Here is a 21993-nt window from a genome sequence, read left to right as displayed (position 1 = left end):
AAAATTTTCTGGTTTATAAAGAATGATTTTTAAAGTGTTTCTGTGGACAGGAACTATAAAAACTGTGCAAGGGAATGGTACACCACCTATGCTTCACAGATTTTCCAATTCTAAAGCAATTCTAAACACTCAGGAAGAAATTAAAGCCTACTAAGGAAGAATTACTTGAATTAACTGTAGCACAGTTAGGTCCCAATCATCTTAGCAATATTTACTGTCTTTATAGTACTGTGAAATGTATACTGTGTTTTGTGCAAAACACACTAAAGCAAAGGTCACAAGAGAAAAGCAAAACATGAAGAAGAAACTCAATGCAGGACTTAAAGGTATTAGAAAAGTGACAAAGTCATGTGAATTCTGACACTACTTTTTTAAATTTAAATTTAAATCTCAAAGGTATCATTTTTCCCCCTCTTCCTTCAGGTAGAGTAACTTATTTTGCCTCTTCTATGCACACACAGCAAAGCAAGATGCAAGTGTGGAGCTGCCAACAGGTGGAAAATTAACAACCTGAGTTTCTCTGTGCTATTTTGTCCTTTTAGACAAGCCATATATATTTCTTACCACTCCAACTGCAGTCAATATAAAAGAGGAAATATCTAAGCATTGTTTAAAAAGATGAAATAGAGAACATCTTTGTGATTTTTTCCTAGAAATGATGAAAAATTTAATTTTTCATTTCTTTTAAAGAATATAGTAACATAAAACTTTAAGAAATGTATTCTTCATTTCAGAAAGATCGACAGAATAGAAGATGAGAAGAAGGAGGAGGAGAAAAATAATATAAAAACTGATGTCCTCTATCCTTTCTGGTTTTGGCCTACCCCAAGAAGACCCTTATGAAGACTATAGACTTTTTTAAAAATCTGAAATCTATCACTTCAGGAAAATTATATTCTCAAAATAGAAAGCAAATATAACAGGAGAGAATTAAATGAGCTACAATCAAAATTATCTGTACCAGAAGCAAAGAGCAGTATTTTTGTACAAAAGAGAAATTTTATACCCCAAATAATTTTGTTTGAGAAAAAAGCTCTAAAGTTTTATTTACTTTATCCTGAGTGAATAAAAATTTTGTTTAAATCCTCCCAATATCCAACATTCTATGCCTTAGACACTTTTTTTTTTTTTTCTTTATATTTATGCAAAAATCAAGCCAGGAAGATCAAGTTCTATTATTACAAAGTTTGATCAAATCTGCTGACCAAAAGTCTTCTGGGTCTCAAAATAAAATGCCATTAACTACCCAAAATCAGTGTGTTAGAGGTTCAGGGTCTACACTGATCCTATAAGCAGCTTCTCATCTGCCAACATGGCAAACTCCTACCATTTAAACAAAACACTGAAATAGAAGGGTGTTACAGACCAAACATTTTTTCTGTCAAAATAAGTTATCCATAGTATCTTTGAAGAAGGAAATATTAATAAAAAAGGAAAAAGGAAAATTGGTGTAAGAACTTTTTTCTTAGCTGTATAGCTCAATTGCCTTTACTGGTGCTTGGAGTTCTTTCCAGCAGTGCAACTAAGAATCTTAGAAGAACTTAACATACTACATTGCAAGCATTATTTACTTTGTTAAAATTACTCTTCAATTTATATCCATACACAGATGATTGTAAAGAAGACTGCTTGCACTGGTATAATATACTTCAGATGCCTCGCATTCATACCATTCAAATCATCACAAAATTAAGTTTTTTTAGTTAAAGTGATTTTAAAATACACAATTCTCATTACCACATTGTATTACACCTACTGTAGTATAATGCAGAAAATAAAATATTTACCTCTAGATAAAAAATATTTTTAATTGTGGAAGTGTTTCTAGTTTCGTCTGAGGACTTAAAACATCATTGTTGCCTAAAATAGCTTATTTCCAGCAGGTTGCTCAGAAAAGACCTTTCTTCAATTTCTGCAGTTCAGAAATGGTTGTTTGATGATAACAAAAGTCTAAGCAGATTTTTCGCAGTAGGAACTGCTCATCAGCACAAATGGTGCCTTTTTTTGGGTACTATAACAGTTTTTGACCTTCCAAGTTTGCTTTCCTAATTTTGTTCCTGATGCTCTTTGCAACATTAAGAACACTTGCTTCCTATTTTTCTCTTGTATCAGAAAAGGCACTTTTTTCTCCTTTTTTGGTATTTGCATGTAACAGAATTAAGCACAAAGCATCTTCCTATCTGAGAAAATATTTCCATCTTCTAGAAAATCTTAATAGTTCTCTATTTTAGTAAGTATTGATGTGCATGAATGCATACATTCACACACAAACCTGTAAAAATATTTCTGCCCTCTTCACCACTTTATTTGTTGAGTTGTTACTATTATTGTAAAAGAAATATTTAAAACTCCCTCAAAAAAAGAGAAATAATATTTGCAGTAGTATTGTGTGGATGTGATAATATACCTGGGAAATAATAACCTAGCAGTCCTTAGGAATGTAGGAAAAAAATCCAAAAACAATTAAAGCCCACAGAACATAAGGCTCTTATGGAAAATGAGTAATTTTAGAATAAAACAATATCATCACTATAATTTCTGTTACATGAAGAACCGAATTTAATGGCAGGTCTAATTTTCTAAAAATATTGACTCTTTTATTGTACTCCTGCTTGGGAAGAAGTTCTGGGAAGAAGGGTTTTGAAAACTTCAGGTTTCTGTGTTCTTAAAAATTTGCACATTAAACATCTTATTGGTACTTCTCCAATTAGAAGAAAAAAATACCTATCCAACAGGTGATCTGTGAAATTTACAGCATATGTCAGATGAAAGAAGAAAATCAATAGACAGATATAACTGGCTTTCAATAAAATTATTTTTTTATTATTATTATTATTATTATTATTATTATTATTTAAGCAATTCTTTTCTATGATAAAAAGATGCCAGCAGAGATCTAAGCCATCAGATATCATAAGTGTGCTTAATAATACTGATGAAAATAAATATAAGTCTTCATAAATTTATTCAGAAAGGAACTTAATATTCAATTGTAAGTAGTATGAAACGAACATTTTTAGATCTGTGGCAGCAGACAGTCTTAGAAACAAAAATACTCCTGATTAGATCTTGAAGTATGTTGAAATGTAATAGAAAAGGACATTGCAAGGGCTAGGGGCAAAAGAAAAGAAACCCATAAGAGACCTGCTGTCTCAGACAAAGGGGATAACAAGTGCTGAATATCACCTGAGAGACCTGAATGAAAGTGATCTTTATAGTAAGTATTCAAAGATTTCAGAGATTGATATTCACAGATTTGTTCTGAAGATTTTATTCTTTTTTGATACTGCTTTTTATATATTTCATATGGTTCCTCTATTTCCACTCTCAGTGAGGGAGCTCAGTGTAGAGAGGATAAAACTGGATGTCAAAGACTCTACAATCAATGATGGTCAAACATACTACAATGATTATTTTTTTTTCTCTTTTTCTTTACTCTCTCAGCACATACTGACCATTATTTTGAAAAATAAGGATATCAGGGACTTCAAGATAGCCGTGCAAGACAGAAGGGAAGAAATATTTCAACAAGGGCTTGAGGGAATCCTGACAAGTGTTATGTTCTTCGAATAAAGAGATCTCAAATGAAGCTTTGTGCTCTGAGACTGAATAGAAAAAAAATCCATTACTAGACAATATGTAAAAGATATAGAAGATAATATTATAAAATAGATAGTTTCATGCATTAGTAAGCTTTAGCTTCTGAATTTATCCTACATCATATTTAATAAGATTGGCTCTGGATTAAACACCACAAAAATAATGCTGCTGAGCTAAAGTAAATGACATTGTAAGTGTCATCAATAAAATCCTCACTCTTATTGGGATAGTTTTCACTTGGGTGAAAAAACCAAAAGTGATAAAATCTATTTATTTGGGGAACAACTGGGCAAGTTGTCTTCTGTAACTCAGCTGGATAAATTAAGTGTTAATTAATTAATTAATCAAGTGTTTTCAAGTACTTCTTGTAGGAAGAAATTATTTCTTTCAAAACACTGCACAAAGCCCAAGACTTTTAGTGTACATTTGCACAGTTTAGGGATGAATTCTGAATTTTTAGGGTATTAGTGATGCAGGTGTCTATGAACTGTTTGAGTTCTCCCTTGGGGAGCACTTGCAAGATGTGTATTACAATACACTTTTAAATTATTGCAAATTCTCCTCCAATGCTGACAAGAAATAATCCAAGAAATTTTAGGACAGAGGGAAGTAACTTGATTTCTACATTTATAGTATCCAGGAATATATGAAACTGTTTGTGTTATATCATAAAGGAACCCACACAACAAAAAACCTATTGTTAGTGTTGGCAGCAAATGCATTTTTCTGTCTCATACTTTCTAGGGAAGGAGAGCTAGAAATTTAATATAAAAATCTCCAATCATTTTTAAAGCAATAAAAGTCAAAGAAATGGCAAGCTATACAGACACAGTGAACAAAAGACATTCTAAAGATGCTCCTAAATGTCAGTACAAGGTAGGATAGGATTAAGAAAATCTGGCAATTCAGAAAAATGTGGTAACATCGAGGTGGGCAGGTGCCATATGGACTGAACAGTGAAATTTATATATGTCAAAATAAATAGTCAGCACCAGTACAGAATGAATAATGAGGTGGAGATAAGGACTACAAAGGTGATAAATTACATACATCAAAACAGTCTCAACAGATTTTTTTCTTCTTTTTAAACATGAAGTCCACATACTGTTATAGCTGGGGATATGTGAACATTCTCAACAAATATTAAACTTTACAATTCCTTTCTCTCCTATTAGTTTTCGCTAGGGACCCAAATTAAGAAAATGCTAGATGGAACCAAAATAAAACAAAACAAAACCAAAACAAAAAAAGCCCATAATTTTTGTTTTAAAAAATTATAATAAAATATTATTATTATTATTATTATTATATTTTGCAGATGGAATTATCAGAGATGACATTTGATTTAAAAACATAAGATTATCATGGGAAAAAAGATCAGGCACATCATGGCAAATGTTTGCATTCTAATTTGTAGATTACACAAAGGTGAGAGTTGGTTCAAGTGGATCTGTTAAAATGGAAGCTGGATATTTTATTCACCATAAGATGCTACATGCTGACAGCTGAGGACCCATGGAAGGAGCACAAAAATATTCTATTTGTGTAGATTTGGAAGTTTCCTTAAAGTCTTCGATTCATATGATTTAGGCTCATATATAAAATGGGTTTGTAATATAACAAATAGGACAGCTTAAACACAATTAGGAAAAATCTATTACAAATGTTAAAAAAAAACAACTAATCAAATGAAAATTTCCAATCACATTTTTACTGGGTTGTTGTCACAGATCGAGACTACAGGACTATTCTTGCTGCTATCAAGAAAACTAGCTCCATCCAAGACAGACAGAGCAAAATTTTTAAAAATAATTGTGTTCTGGTTGTTTCTTAGCAAACATAAAAAAAAAAAGGTTAATTGTATTATTATACAATAATATGGTTATTTTAAGATTGCTACCGAGCTAATAAATGAGTCTTTATAATTAGGCGCATTTTTTGAAAACCAACGAGTAATCAAGGCAGCACTAAGATAACTTTTATCCACTGGGTACAACAAATTATGTGCCATAATTGCAGGGATTAGTTTCTCCTTACAGTTGATTATGTTTTTAAACATTAGACTGCGTCATATATTTCTACCTACAGGTACTGGTAGATACTGTATTTTTAAATGCAGGTGGGTTCTAGGAGACAGGTACAACATTTATTTTTAGCAATGCTTTGTCCACTTCAGATGGAAGGTGATATTTTTCCCAAGATAAATATTCCTGGAATGACTTCTGCACATGCAAAACAGAAGAAACATTACAGTGTGAAAAAAAAAAAAAAGAAAGAAATTTACAATTTAACAAAACTACCTTTGGCTGTATTACAGCTGCCTAGACTTACTCAAATCAGGTTCCAGGTACTTTCTGAGTTAATGGGAAAGGTTAAGTAGAACAAAAGGATATTTTTTTTTTTTTTTTTTTGACTGATGCTGTTGTTCTATAGTGCTACAATGGCTGTTTGCAATCTCATGTTTCAGGTAGCATTTGAAGGGAATTCTTAATTCTAAATGGTCACACTGAAGTGGAAATGTTTTTTTATATAATCTTTTTTTCTGCTGACAGCTGGAATTTGTTGTTCGAGAGCTTTGTGACATTTTACTCAAGGTACCTAAGAGGAAAAGATTTGGACCATAAGTTAAATAAATTGGTCAAGCAGTATTGAATGGTCAGCTGATGTGGGAAAAGGCATGCAGAATAACTGATTCCACAAACCAAATAGTTTTCCAGACTGATTCCTTATATGTGTGCGTGTATGTGTCTACGTGTGCATACATTTATTTTGCAAGGCTAGAAGCAGTCACACTGAATAAAAATACTAAAACAGTTTTATACTGGCTATATTTACATGTGAAATTAATTATTTATTTAATTTCATAGCACTGAGATTAAAATGAACTTTAAAATTGAAAATATTTTCTTCCTGAATTCCAAAATGCCCTGGCTTCTAAAATGTTATGTACACCTCTGAACATCATTTCAGTGACAGCAAATCTTAACTGGACTTGCGGAATGCTGGCAATTATCTTCATGATTCCTATAGCTGCTTTCCCACAGGCACAGTTGGAAATCCGTAGCGCCTGGCACATTTTGAAGCCTGCAAACACTGCTCCTTGGCAGGTAGAGCACAGGAGTGGAACTGAAGGAGGATGCAGGTGTAAATTTGAGCACATGATATATCTTGTAATTTCCTAAAGGACTGAGATTTTCTTAGTTTAGAGATATGAAGTGACTACATTTATGAAATTTTTGGGTGGGAACACGTGAACAGAGAAGGACTGAAGTAGAGAATAGAGGTGTGACACACTAAAAAGGACTTCACAGTTCTAAAAAGTCACTTATTTTAATAGTTGTTGCTGTTGCCAATGGTGGTAGTTGGACAAAGGAAGTTTCAATGCTATAAAACTGTCTGTGCTGAATCTCTCAATCTTTCATTCTTTAGATTTCCTCTGGAACAAAGATGCTATAAAATCCATTATTTAAAGCAAAAAAATATATAAAAAAAAAGATGCAGAAAAGACTTTTTGCTGTCTCTTATCTTTCCCAAAAACCCTCTATTTTTCAAAAGCAACATATCAGGGACCAGAAGGGTCCTTCTTCTGAGGGGCAAATATGAGGAGAGGGGAAAAAATGACCACAAGGTTTCAATTTAGCTCAAGTCTCTCTAAGACACAGAGTAGAAGGCTGCAGAGTGAACCCCTATCCCCCCTCTCTGCGCTGTGCCACCATGTAAGACTCACTGACAGATTCCACAATCCTTATTAGAAATTGCAGAATATTTTCTAAATCTTCTTTTCTTGCCCTGGTACTACTGAGCTGTCTCAGATTGCTGAAGCTTTCAAGCTGTTTCCCTATATTCCCTGCATCACTATAGGTCTACAGCTTGATGACTAAGAACTTTTACAAAATTTCTGCTCCCCGAATGTGCATTGTTAACTGAATTTGTAAAATATTAAATTGTCTCTTAGCATTTGCCACTTCCATAGTTTCACTCAGAAAGTACTGAATAGAAAGCTTTCTCTGATTATGTAGGATTTTTGCAACAAAAATAATACCTTCTGTTTGATTATTTGGATAGAAACACTGAAAATGCTCTCACACCCTGTCAGCTACTTCACACCTCTGTAGGGGCTTAAACTCTGGAATGAAATGTGAATGTACTGACTCACTGCTCCACATGGGTTTCATTTAAGAAGGTTCACAGGAATGCATTGGCAGCACATTCCAATTACCTCTTAAAGAAAAGCTTAGTTTTTGAATTGTTTTGTGCAAATGAATAAGTGTAATTTTAGAAAGACTGCTTCCCCTATTGCCTACACAATGGAGACATAAAAGAGAGGAAAAACTCAAACAGAATATGTTAACTCTATTCAGATCCTGAGCCATCTCACCAGTGAGTTGATTGCTCATTCTTCCACTTGTTAGACCAGGTAACTGTATGACATTTAAAACACTGCTCCAAGATTAAAACAACTAAAAACTTAGAGTTACTCCATTACAGTGAGTTCATTTAATCCTGCTTTTGAAACATCTTACAGAGTGTAATGAAAGACCTCAATTTATTCCAATTATCTTTTGTTCACTTCGATTTCGAACACTGGAGCTTAAATAATCAGCCCTTTTGCTCCTTAGGCTTCCAAGAATATATTTTCGTGAGTATTGCACAAGTCATCTTTCTGCAACCATCCCACATACTAATTGCAAAAGTCTATTTTTATGATGAGTGGTATTAGCAGTCAATTAAGGACAAGATCATTGGCTGTCCTGAATTGCTTTGGAACAGAAATAGCTCACTAAATAAAATTTTCTTCTTAGTAAATGTGTAACGACTAATATTGAAAACATATATCCAATTCTACAGAAGGAAAAATCTTCAGAAAGAGCTGAGGAAAAATACCTTGGGATTTGTACTAACAGTGTAATAGACCTCATCTTGCCTACTTTTGTGGCCCTGGTGTTTGGTAATTTTTCAACAGAACTGGGGGCAGAGGGAGACTTTTTTCAAGCTGTGTATACTAAAAATATGGGCATGAGAGTGTGCATGAAATACAGTGCTTTACATTCATTCATTCATTCATTCAGTCATTTATTCATTCTTGGTATAATTCAAAGTACATTGACAGTGAGTACACAGCCAATGATAACAGCAGGGTGGGCTGTTTTTCAAGACAGGCAAGATGAATATAAAATTTCTTCCCTTTGAAATCTTCATATTTCCAACAGCAAGACGGAGCAAACCTTTTTCAGTGTTCTTTCTAACAATAATTACTACTGCTTTGTGTCACAGCCTCTCTGAGATTAAGACTCAAATCGGTTGTGCATTGCAATACAACTGGCACAAGAAACTCATGAAAACTCCTGGGAAACTGACTTTCTCTAAACTCTGAGCTTGCTTAGTGAGAAAAAGGAGGTTTTTTTCGATCATGAAGGAATGCTTAAAGGCATGATGTAATTCCTCCCTTAGAGTCAGCAGGGGATCTAGTCTTGTCAAAAAATACAGACAGGAATTAAGTCATTTATATTTTTAGAGCATCATAATGGGATGCCAACTAGGTCTATCTGCAGCTGAGACTCTCAGTACAACCACAGATTTTTTTGCTATCTGGAAACGTCAGAGGGGCTCCTTTACACATTATAAGGGGATATTTAGTATATTTTCACTAAAACTAAGAGAGATTTTCTTTTTTTAATAAACATATGTATACACACACACATATATCTTTATGAATGCAGATACGAAAGGATTACAGACAAAATATCGTTTGATTCCCTATGGTGTTTGAGTGGAAGGAAATAGTATTGCTGGAACATAAAAGAGACCTTTTATACACCTTCATAACACCCCAAAACTAACTGGTGGTACTGAACTTACCAGATTTTTTTCCCCAAAATGATAAAGTTTATTTTCTTGTCCCTCTTCTGTGTACATATCAACTAGCCACCAATTATAAAAGAAAGTTTAAAGATAATAAATTCATCTATTTTTCCTCTGCTTCGTTTGGCTCATGCCCACTTAGTTTGGTTAGCTGATGCTTTGATGGTGCATCACGGTTGTTCAAAGTACGTATGGCACACCTGCCTGTTATCAAACCAAAAGGTTATTTGCCCTGACTCATATAAGGTGTGATAAGTACAAGAAAAAATTAACTCAGTCAATGGTAGGAAAAAGATGGGAAAACATTTTTTTTCCTTGGAATGAATTACTATTTACCTGAGACCAAAATTTATAGTATCTCTTCAAATGTCTGATCTGGAGGAACTGTGTTCTAAATTATCTGCTGCCCAAAAGAGCATTAAAATGTGGGGAATTTTCTTTTCTAATAATAGTCAGCCCATTTGGATTTTCATATATAAAAATAACTCACCTAGGTAAATCGAAAGTATAGTTCCACCAGTTCTTAAATAAAATTATTTTGCAATATTTTTAATATACTTATATACATACTACTAGCAATTACCACTTCAGCTTAAAAAGGCAAAAATAAAAGAAAAGGGATCACTATAGCTTTAAATTATTTGTCTTTACTTCTGTTCCTGTGTTCTGTTCCAAGCCAGCCTATTGGATAGAATATGCTGTAGACAGTAATACAGTGCAGATGGTATCAGATGGTTTGTGCTTGCTCTTACAAAACCTAATTAATTCTTTTAAGTGATATGCCTGTTTTTTAATTTTTTTTTTCTTAGAATTGCCTTTATTTGGACAGGGAGTTTAGTTCTGGATGCTAATTTGGTAAGCCATGTTGTCTTCTGCTCCATCATTCAGAATTTCAGTTTACAGGTGACAAATGCACCTAGCTACAGAAAGCTTTCATTTTTCTGAACAGGGCTAGTGTTGCATGGTCAAAGGGAGCTGATTTCTGACAAAGAGTAAATAGGGCCCTTGGGCAATTAACTATGCCAGCCAACTTAGCCAGTGGGGTTATTTCCCTCTTAGCTGTTTTTTGCAATTCACACTCATAAATTGCTCCCCTGGTTGCTGTACACTCCCAAGAATAATAAACTCAAGGTTTATGTTTGTTGCCTAACAGCCTTAAGAAACACATGTTGTGATTGAGTAGTTTTTTTGTAAATGTAATAGGCTGGGCTTTTCTACATCACTACTAATTTGATGAATAAAGTTAATTTTAAATCTTTCCTGTAACATCGTTCACATATTGCATTCCTATTTAAACAAAAAAAGCAAGGTACTTGCAGGCCAGATATTTTATGGAAGACAAATTCTTTAACAACTGATTAACATAAAGAGCCCTTGAAGGATACATTGGAAAAAAAAAACCACCTTATTTGTCTACATAGTGGGTTTTTTACTCTCTTTTTAGAAAAGTTATTCAGAAATAATAGCATATCCCTGAAGCTCGTTATTTGGTAAAACCAAATTGATTTTGTTCTTCAAATCCCTCAAATCTATGGGTTTAGCAGTGGACAAACAACTGCAGGCTTTTTGCCAGACCAGGAATTCTCTTTCGGCATTTTGGCAATCTTATCTTGCATGTGAATACATTAAAAAAAATAAAACAAAAACAACAATAGCCACTAACAAACTAAAGAACATACTAGGCCTGAATTGATGTACATATTTATTTTATATCTGCAGGCACTCATCAGATTCCATTCTTTCAGTGTTCAATTAATTTCATACCCCTTTTTTATTCCTATGTGTTTTCTTTTATTTCTTTCTTCTATTTCCTCTTGAGTTGCATATAGGATATGTGAAATGACTCAGTGGCTGAAGGGAACAGGAAAAGCAGGAAGTGCCTACTTGACCTATTTGAACAAAATATCAACTTAAAATAGTTAAAATCCAACACTAGCTTTGGACTGGCCCTATTTTTCTTTTCCCAGTCCTGATTCCCCTCCTAGTATGATGTTTATCACTATTCATGGTTTTATTTTTCCATTTACCTGAATATTAAAGCATCTAAATGTCAGTTTTGTTTGGGCAGCACCTCTAGTACTTGCTAGTTTATGAAACAGTAACTTTTGTTCTCACAACACATATCTGTTCCAAATACAGCAGAAATATTTCATGTTTTTCTAAGGCCTCTGCGTGTGAGGAGTACAGATTACTTCAGGGACACAACAGGAATTTGTCTATTCCATTCAAGAAATATGGTAATAATGGTATTTAGAGTCAACTTACAATTCAGCTATATTAATTTATAAATTTCTTTTTAAATTGTAAATGGCTGATTGCTAACTTACTTGTTAGTTAAGACTTTTGTAGGAAATTAAAAAAAATCTTTCAGCAACAAGGTCTTTAGAAAAAGCCAAATATTCTTTAATACAGAAGACTAGATTCCTCCCAGTCACATACAGAGGAAATTCTAAAATCAGTTGTAAAATCATCCTAAATTGCATGTTTAAATGACTACCACTCACTACAATCAAAAATGATATCCTTTTTAATGGGGATGCCTATTTACACCTGTGATTTAAGAATTTTGCTAGAACCGAATGGTGACATTTAAGATTACCTAATCAAGGTATTACTATAGAAACTTGAACTTGGAATATCAGAATAAACAATGGATAATTGTTGGCAGAGCTGTTTTGAGACAAAATGTGTCTTTGTCAGCTTGCAAAGAAACACAGAAGTTCTAAACATACAAACTACTAATTAATACACTTTAATGCAATACTCATCTGAAATAATCCTAGACTGCGGAATTATTCAATACCTAGAGGTCAAAATGTTACAGAAAAAAATATTAAAAGAAAATTACATATCACATTCTTAATAGTGTATTTTGAGGAAGAAAAATAGATTTTCGTCTAAGAGGTCTTGGGGAGAGCTCTGCCTTGCGCCTGTGTTAAGTGTTGTCCTGTTTTCCTCATCCTCTCTTTCTCTGTCTTTTAAAATCCAGCTGATCAAATTGCTCAGCTCTGTCACAGGCAGAGCCTGTTCTTAGGATGAACACAAAGCCAATCCTACACTCACCTCCTTCAGTTAACTTACCGTACATGGGTAATGATGAGGGTTGTAGCTGGAATGAAAAAGTCATCCACTCTGTCAAACTGCTTTCCCACTGGCTGAGTATGGATTGTGTGGTGAGAAACACTCCCACTGGCTTGCGTTATCACCTGCATAAAGTAACATCATTATAAACTACAGAAATACCCTTTAAATATCAAATCTCAACCCAAATGAATGAATACAGCATTGCCTCTGTACTCTCTTGTATTGGCTTTCAGTTACCAAGAAAAGGGATACAAATGATGATGAATAAAACTGACCAACATTACAGACTTCAGAGAACTATTACATACCTGACCACTTAAGTCTTCATACTTACCTTTCCCCTCCATCTTTTTTTATTACCCCTGAATCCATATTTATTCATTTACATTACTAAACCCTTTAACAGTTCTTAGTTTAAAGTAAGTTTTTTGTTTATCTTTTTTAAAAAATCTAGATCTTAGAGTAAGATTAAATTTTTATGCACTTCAGCCAGAGTGAAAAGATTCTATCAACAAATCCACTGGAACATCTGGCTATGCATACTCCCAATTCTTGTCAATCCTGAGGTGATTCAACATAGCACAGACACATTTCAGAAGAACAAGCTGAACTGAGTTTACATATTCCTTAAATTCTCATGAACCAATTTTATTCAAATCCCAACATCTTGGACCTTCTCTCAAGCAAATGTTTATGGGTGAACAAAAGACAATTCCATATAATAGCCACTATGCTTTTCACATATGTGCATTTCAGAGTGGATTTTTTTTTTAGAAAAGAAGACAATCTATTGTCTATACTGTAGTTAAAAATGAGGGTGAGGATGATCACTCACTTAAAAATATGGTGAGATTGACTCAATTATCAGTTCTGAGGAGGAGTGGCAACTAAATTTCAACAAAATTACCTTGCATGCTCAAAGTTACTAAGAGTGTAGGTATTGAAAATGTGATTTCAAATGTTACTAACTTTGCTTTTCAAATTTCTCTTATGCTTTTTCTTATATATAAGTAGTTATTAAATACATAAGGATTTAATGAATTTCTGAAGAAAAGTAAAAATGATTAAAAGAAAAATGATTTTTTTAAAGTTATTATATAAGGCTGATAATGATAGTCTCAAGGGATTGCTATAAATAAGGAGTAGAAATTAATGAAAAAGTAGTAAGGTAAGTACAGCTTCTTGAGATTTGTTTTTAGTGACTGTTGCTAGGTTTGTCACTGCTCCAAGGTATTGGAAAAAATTGAGATTTTTAATATCTTTCATCTGAAAAAACACAATAAAGACAGAGCTTGACATCTCCAAAGTGTCAATAGGACTTTAATGAAACGGAAGTATGTCTAAAAACTGGTTTATCTAATTAGGGACAGAAATATCACAAAGAGCAACAGCTTGCTCTCAAAAGACAGGAAGTACTGAACATGCTGCTGTTTTCAGCTGCTTTCCTTACCCTTATATCAATTTTCTACTGTCAATCCTGACTAAGGGTGTTGAAAACAATCATTAAGTTTTTTGGCAAGGTCAGTTGCCTAACTTTTTTTCTGGTTACCAAAAATCATTTCTCTACCCCTGCTGGGGTCACGGTAATAAGGCTTAAAGGAAAATACACAACACATTGCAATTACACAAGGGTTCACATTGTCTGTATTTTCTTACATATAATCATTGTGATCACCTCACCTGCAAAGTTGGTGAATTCTTTTCCAGGTTTCCCCAGCTCAGCACCCAGACTTGATCATGCGATTTATCATAGTGTAGTTTCACAGGAACAGGATCTGTACTTACTGCCTGAAATACAACAAAGACAGAAATCCTTTCTTTCCATCACATTTTCAAAGGAAACGTAATATATTATGCTTGAATGAAAATGATGAGTAGATACGCATTTCCAGATATTTCCAGACTGTATTTAAGAATTACACTGTCAATTGTTGAAACAGCCCTCTGATAAATTCAGAGGTACTGAATTGCTGAAAATGTATTTTTTATTCATTAAGTACTCTAACACTTGGTATCAAAACCACATTATACTGAAGCCTTTAAGAAGTTGAAAACAAAGGCTTGAAATCAAGTACAAAACTACTTATCTTCTTTCCATTCCATCACTCTCACTTTACACAAATTGACTGAAAACTACACCAATTACCAAAAAATGGTTAAAAAGGGAAGCGTATTCTCAAGCCACACACTGGAATTAATGGAATATGTTACTGCAAGAAATCAGCATGATGTTGCTGCACCCAAAGCTTCCTATCTGTTAAAATGTGTGTATTTTGTTGAAGTAGAAAGGATTATTCTCCTATGTTTTCCAATTACAGTTGCTACTTTTCATAGACCTGTGATCAGAAACAAAGTGTTTTCCCTAGAACTTTAAACATTTTCTCTTGAGACCATCAACCTTTTAGACAGCTGAGCTCTAAACTTCTTTTGTTACAAAAAGGATTCTGAAGAATGAAATTGGGAGGACAATGTATTTGATTAAGAGATTTTATGCACAGGTTAAACAAGTGAGGGGATTACTTTTTTATTTTTCATCATTAAAGAAGAAAAAATAGGTGGAAATTGTTTTTTAGTCTTACCATTATGGAACTGTAAAGCACAGCTTGTTTATCAGTGTGTCAAGGAGAGTACCAGCTGGCTAATTAAGTGAATCTAATTTAAACTAATGATGTAGATCCTCAAGATAATGCACTAATGGCTGGCTGAGACTGCTGATGATACTTAACTGTACTCCTGAGGTGTTGCAAGCGACCACTTCATCCAAGCAGAATTTGTTTTTCCTTTTGAAAATGGAAAATGAAGCCAGGTTGCTCACCGGCTCATTTAAAATCAGAAGTTACTCCTTGAAAAAGGTCATTTTTGTTTGATAACTTCTTTCTGCTACATGCCAGAAAACAAGCTGTTTAAAATAATACTTGAACTGTTGTATAGCTAATTTGTCAAGGCATATCTAATTTCCTTTTGGCTTCCCCAGACAAAGGTCTGACCCATACATGCTCTGCCAGAGGACTGCCAGCTGCGCTCAGAGCTGGGGTCATGGCACAGCCAGGAGGAGCAGAAGGAATTGCCTGCAGGGTCAGGCACAGGCAGCATAGCTCCCTAGAGGGAAGCCAGCAGCAAAAAGGAATTGGGCATCTCAGAAGCAGAATTTCACAGCTGTTTCTAGCTGACCAGGCTGATCTGCCAGCAGCACACTGAGGACGGAAGGATGAGGACTCCGTTTACTTCAGCCTGTAAGTCATTCCACTAAGTGGTGTGCTGCTATGCAACACTGCAAAATTCTTGCTTTCAAGAATTTAGAAATGAAAGGAAATGCTTCTCTTGATGTTATAATGAGATTACCTGGATAAGCCAAAAAATCTCTCTATATATACACCTCTAAAGATACAACATCCATGTTTCAAATAAATTTCAATTTAGTCTGCTATAGAATCCTCTAAAGTACTTATTTTGATAAATATACCTGTCATAAAAATAAATCATCCTCAAATCTAGTTGTCACACATCTGCACACCTTTTACATTAACTTTCATAGCAGAAAGGAATAACATGTATAGTAGTACTTTAAAGAAAACATTGTAATAAGAAAAACCAAATAAGCATTATTTTTACACAGAAAACAGCATCACTACATGACTTAAAGTTCTTTCAAATAAATTTTTAATTTTCTTTAGGGTTTTTGCACAGTGGTGGAAGTTTCATTAGAGTGTTCTTGCTTTCAAAATATGAAATTATCTCCACATTTTCTCCCACTAGCCAATGTGGGTTTTTTTGCAAGGTGGTTTCTTTTTTGAGATGTAAATCACAAATAGTTACATGCACATATACATGTATGGAAATTATATCCTCTCTATCATTATGATCTTTAGGAAAAAGGCAGTCTAACAAGAGAAATTCTCTCATTTCTGAACAGCTGAGTTTCTATTTTCCAAAAATGCATTAAATCTTTATTTTACTCCAGCTAGTCAGTACTTTAAGTAATGAAAATAGACTGATCTGGAAAACTAAATTCCCTTCTGCGGCTCCTGTTTGTAAAAGTGTTTTTGTAAGTGCATATCATATAAATAGAGCAACATTTAATGGTTAGAACATTCTTCCTGCCTGCAAAACACGAAGTTAGAAAATAAATGTGTATTTTTAACAGACAAGAAGACAGAACCATGCATGTTTTAAGAAATGTAAAACAAAGTATCTCTCATGACTAAATTCCAAATTAGCCTTCAAGTATAAAACCTATCTGTGAATCAGCAGGGGTTTTACTTTTTACAGTTTTATATTATATGTAAAAATATTGTATAGGTTTTATGCTTTCATTATTTATTTGTTTTGTGTGTAACCATTGATACTTTTGGGTTTTGTTGTTTTTTGTTTTTTTGTTGTTGTTGTGTGGGTTTTTTTGTTTGCTTTTGCTTGGTTTTTAAGTCTATTTAACATCTATCTAACATCTGGTTCAATTTATTTATCTGGTTAAACTGTTATTCCCTGGTATATATTGTCTTATCAAAAATCTTTGTTAAGTACTGTGAAATGGGATAATAATTTATTATTATTAATATTTAAATATCTAAAACCATCAAAACCAAGAGTTCCATTCCTGCAAAGGTTTTCCACAGCTGGGGTAAATTTAATTCTATACTTCCCTTACTTCATAATCTAGATATTACTAAATTAGTGGAAAATCAATGCTATTCTATCCCTTTAAATAAAATTCCATTGAAAGTGATTTTTTCCCCCAGAATAACATGAAAGCTTCTGGAGTATCCTGGTTTTAGCTCAATATACTTGCTAAGTAGCACAGACGTAGTGCACAAAGCTCTTTGCTAAACTTAGGCATTCTGTATGTCTGCTTTTCAGCTCATTACAGAAACCTGAATATTTTTATGATAGAACAGTCTAACACCATTCAAAAACTGCACAATTGCTTTACATATTTCTGGGGAAGGCCTGAGCCTTTAATTAGTAGTTAATTTACAGAATTTTATTTTTTAATTAGCATACATCTTTGCAGTAAGTACCTCTTCACATTTTGTAATAGTAAAGTGATATATTAGTGTATTGTTTTAAATATTATTACATATTTAAAACAATATATTGATGCAAATGAAGACAAATTAGAAGAGCTTACTAATGAACTTATTTCATAAAACCTGAATTAAAAACTATTTTCAGTGAGCTCAAAAGGAATCATGTGCTTTTGACACTGAAGTCTAAATGCTAATAAATGCAATTACAGTGATATTTCATCCCTCCTGTCAAGAAAAAGAACCTGACGCCTGAATGTCAGTCAGAGACCATGGAAAACATCACCAGACTTTCCAGTCCTTCAAATTTGTGGACTGTGTTGAGACTGTGGGATTTTAGTCTGTCTTCCTGAAGTAGTATATCAAAGTGGTTGCAAAAAAGTACTGTTTTCAGAAAAAAAAAAATAAAAAAAAAATATATCATTACCCACTCAGTTTGTCTGTGTTTTAATATACAAAGGTAAATTTAAGTAAAGAAACCTCACCTTTTTATTATTAACTTCTTGAATAAAACATTTTATAAGTCCCTGCCACCATTTGGATAGTTCAAGTTTTGAGGAAGCCATGTCTGAGTCAGCTGACACAGAATTCAGAAAGCAGATGTTTCAAGTAATCAGAAGTATTAAAATTATTTTTTAAATTAACGCAATTTTATAAATGCAATTTTCTTATTCATCTTTTATTTTATATATACACAATACATGTGAATACTTACATCATGGAATAGTTTGAGTTGGAAGGGACCTTTAAATGTCATCTAGTCCAAAACCTCCATTTTTCAGTAGAGATATCCTCAACTAGATCAGTTTTCTGATCTAAAACTGATCCCCATCTAAAGTGACTTTGAAGGTTTTTAGGTTTGGGGCTTCTACCACCTCTCTGGGCAACCTCTGACAGTGCTTCTGAAACCTCATTGGAAAAAAAGGCTTCATTATATCTAGTCTGCATCTACTGTCTTTTAGTTTAAAACCATTACCCCTTGTCCTATTGCTAGTGTCCATACTAATAAATCTGTCTTCAACTTCCTTATAAGTCCCCTTTAAGCAGTGAAAGGACTCAATACTGTCTCCCTGGAGCCTAATATATAATCTATACTTTAAAGATTTTCATTCACTTATCACTGAAGAAAGCAAAAGGCATGAAGAAAAGCTCTATTTAAGTAACAGTTTAGTTAGGTTTCTAATAGGAAAAAAACAAACCATGTTTTATTTAGCTAAAGAACACCTGTTTCCTATAAATATGATGAGACTATAAGTGCTGCCTTGTACCTTGGTGCAATGGGTTTGTATGACTAGATTTTGGTAGCAGGGGGGAGCTATATGGGTGGCTTCTGTGAGAAGCTGCCAGACACTTCCCCCATGTCTGACAGAGCCTGTGCCAGCTGGTGCCAACAGAGACCTGCTGCTGGCCAGTCCATCAGTGGTGGGCTAGGACCTCTGGGATAACACAGCAGAGACACACTAAAGTGTTTTGTGGAAAAGTGCTTGCAACCAGCTGAGAGAGGAATATGTCAGAGGAACAGCTCTGCAGACACCCAGGCCAGTGGAGGAGAGGCAGGGGATGCTTGAGGTGAGCCAGGACAGATTCCCTTGCTGAAGACCACAGGGAAGCAACTGTGCCCCTGCAGCCCATGGAGGTCTATGGTGGAGCAGAGATCCACCTGAAGTCCCTTGAGGACCCCACACTGGAGCAGGTGGATGCCTGAAGGAGGCTCTGAATCCATGGGAAGCCTATACTGGAGCAGGCTCCTGGCAGGACGCGTGAAATTGTGACAAGGCATCCACACTGAAAAAGATTTATTCACAGGACTCGTGACCTCCAGCCTGGAGAAACCTGTTCCTGAAGGACTGTATCCCATGGAAAGAGACCCACAATGGAGCAGCTTGTGAAGGACTGAAGCCCATGGGAAAGACTCACTCTGGAGAAGTTCATGGAGGACTGTCTCCCATGGGAATGGCCCCATGAAGGAGCAGGGAAAAGACTGCTCTCTCTGAGGAAAAAAGCAGCATCAGCAGCAATAACATGTGACAAACTGATGAACTGACCTCCCCATTCCTCACCTCCCTCTCAGCTGGTGGGGGAGGAGGCAGAGAGTCAGGAATAAAACTAAGCCCAGGAAGGAGGGAGCGCTGGGGGCAGGTGTTTAGGATTTGTTATACTACCCAATATCCTACTTAGATTTTGGTAGGGAAAAGAGATGAATTTATTATCAAAGTCAAGTCTGTTTTGCATGTGATGGTAACTGGTGAGTGATCTTTCCCTTCCCTCCTCTCAACCCATGAACGTTTTCTTTCTCTGCCCATTTGGGGAGAGGAGTGATAGAGTGGCTCAGGTGGATATCTGGCTTCAAGTCCAACACACCTGGTTTTGCTCAAACTCTATGACTGTATTAATTGCTGTAGCATAGCACTGATGTCTCTCTTCTACTCAATGAATTATTTTCACAAAGCAGAATATCTCCAGCATCCCAGAGACCAAGAGGAGTAGAGAAGATTGAATTCAAAGTCTCCAGTCTTGGCTGAGGGTGGTGTTTATTTTTACTGTTTCCATAATTTCTCTGTCTAAAAGTGGACAGAGTCCTCCACCTTCTGTAGCCAAACCTGACCTTTCTGTCAAAACTGATAAAAACATTATTGTTATAAGACTCTATTTTAGACAATTCTCATTTTAGACTGAAAGATATCTCAAGTCAAAAAACTTCCTGAAGAACTCAGTTCCTCAACCACTTGAATAATATTTATAAGAGCTATGTTCATGTTATCTTCCTCACAATTGTCTATTGAGAAGAACAGTTGCTAAACAGAAACTGCTGCTAAATATTGAAATTAGGTGAGCTTTTTTCCATATAATATGTCTAGTCTCAAGATAACTGTAATTCTGTTTCTGAAATATGAAGGAAAGTCTTAAAATCCTTTGTCTAAATAAAATAGTAACTTAAAAAATGAGAAATAAATACCTGTACAACTTTCTGAGACTGTACATCAACAATAAGAACTCTGTCAAGTGTGGGCTGAGTCACATATATGAATTTGTCTTTTACATTAACAGCAGTTGCCCAAACACACCGCTGAACAGCATCACCATCTGCTTTGGGACAAACTTCATCCTATAATTCAATAGAAACAGGAAAATGTAAGAATCAAGCAGTCAACAATCTAATAGAAAGACAAATTATATTAATTTTCTTCTTTTTTAACTGTAAAATAAAACCTCAGAAAATGTAGGGAAGAAAAAAGGACAGTTGACACTAGGACATAAACTTATGTTAGCCAAACTTATGCACCTGTAAGCACCACAACTCACAAGCACTATAAAATAATTCACAAACACCAAATTTTGGGATGCTATTTTAGAGATTCTAGAAGTTCACCTGAGAAAGAAACCAATTTGAAACAACCATACATATATAAATAAAGTGGGCAAGGGGCAGGAGACCTCAAAAACAGAGAACCATGCCAGATGCACAATGCCTGGGTCCTGCAGCTCCCACCTGAGCATCACAGAGCCCTGCAAAGGGAGGCAGGGCATGGCTTACCTTGCAGCTGAGAACACAGCAGCAAGCCAGGCAAATACCCAACTGGGGAAACAATAATGTACAATTGATGAGAAAGGAGTGGTGCTGTGGTCCAAATTGTCACATGGTATGCCATGGGGCAAAGCAGCACAGAGATCAGCTGTTTGGTCACCTGGAGTGCTGATAGGTTGCTTCAAAGATCAAAAAGTTGTGCTACTTCTGCCATAAGACATTCTCATGGCCTATCTTACTAGTGTTAAGCCAAACAAATATCAAATGTCTTCTTACTACCATCCCTTCCCTCTCTGCCCTTCCATTCCTGCAAAAGGATGAATGTTCAGTGAACTGATATTTCATAATACAGATAACTATACATATAACAGTCTCAGTCAAAATAGCTAACTGTAGTTTACATGCTCACTATTCGTAATTTGCAGAAATATATGGCCAAACATCATGTATTTAACTACTATTTGTGAATATTTTCTTCCAGAAAAAGCTTGCTTTAATCAAAAGTTACTTTGTCAAATATATTACTATATGTGGGAATTCTGTTTATGAAATAGCATGATTTCTTTCCTATGATGGACATTATAATTATTTAAACACATGGACCTGAAAAACACTCTACTTGGAAAAGTACAGGTTGTATCAAGTGATTTTGTTTTCCTGACCTTTTCTTCTTTTGCCTTGTATTTCAAATGCTTTGCATCACAAGGGACAATTTTACCAAATCATAAGTATTATTTCTTTTTGCCACTTATCTGCTGCTTATTCCTAATTTAGAATGCTCTGCCTGATACATCATATCTGGCCGCTGTGAAAATAATTATGATATGTCAGCAGATAATGACTCAATGCAGAATGAGCAGCAAGAGATGGTGAGCTCCTAAACAAGAATTCTGTCTCTAA

The 21993-nt window shown here is 34.6% G+C and overlaps 1 protein-coding gene across 7 annotated transcripts in view; it reads right to left on the bottom strand.

Moving 5' to 3' along the window:
* The window catches only part of FSTL5 (follistatin like 5), a 380792-nt gene that overhangs the window by 15333 nt on the left and 343466 nt on the right, over positions 1-21993 (bottom strand). For all 7 annotated transcript variants that reach the window (XM_086888378.1, XM_023924904.2, XM_086888377.1 and 4 more), the window contains 3 exons: positions 20524-20673; positions 14227-14334; positions 12544-12668 (listed from right to left, as the gene is read on the bottom strand). In XM_086888378.1, the coding sequence (XP_086744504.1) occupies positions 12544-12668; positions 14227-14334; positions 20524-20673 (383 nt within the window). The remainder of the gene's footprint in view (positions 1-12543; positions 12669-14226; positions 14335-20523; positions 20674-21993) is intronic.

The sequence above is a fragment of the Cyanistes caeruleus genome, chromosome 5 (assembly GCF_971803275.1).
Source record: "Cyanistes caeruleus chromosome 5, bCyaCae1.hap1.1, whole genome shotgun sequence".
Classification (NCBI taxonomy): Eukaryota; Metazoa; Chordata; class Aves; order Passeriformes; family Paridae; genus Cyanistes; species Cyanistes caeruleus.
This window is presented reverse-complemented; position numbering and strand designations above follow the sequence as displayed.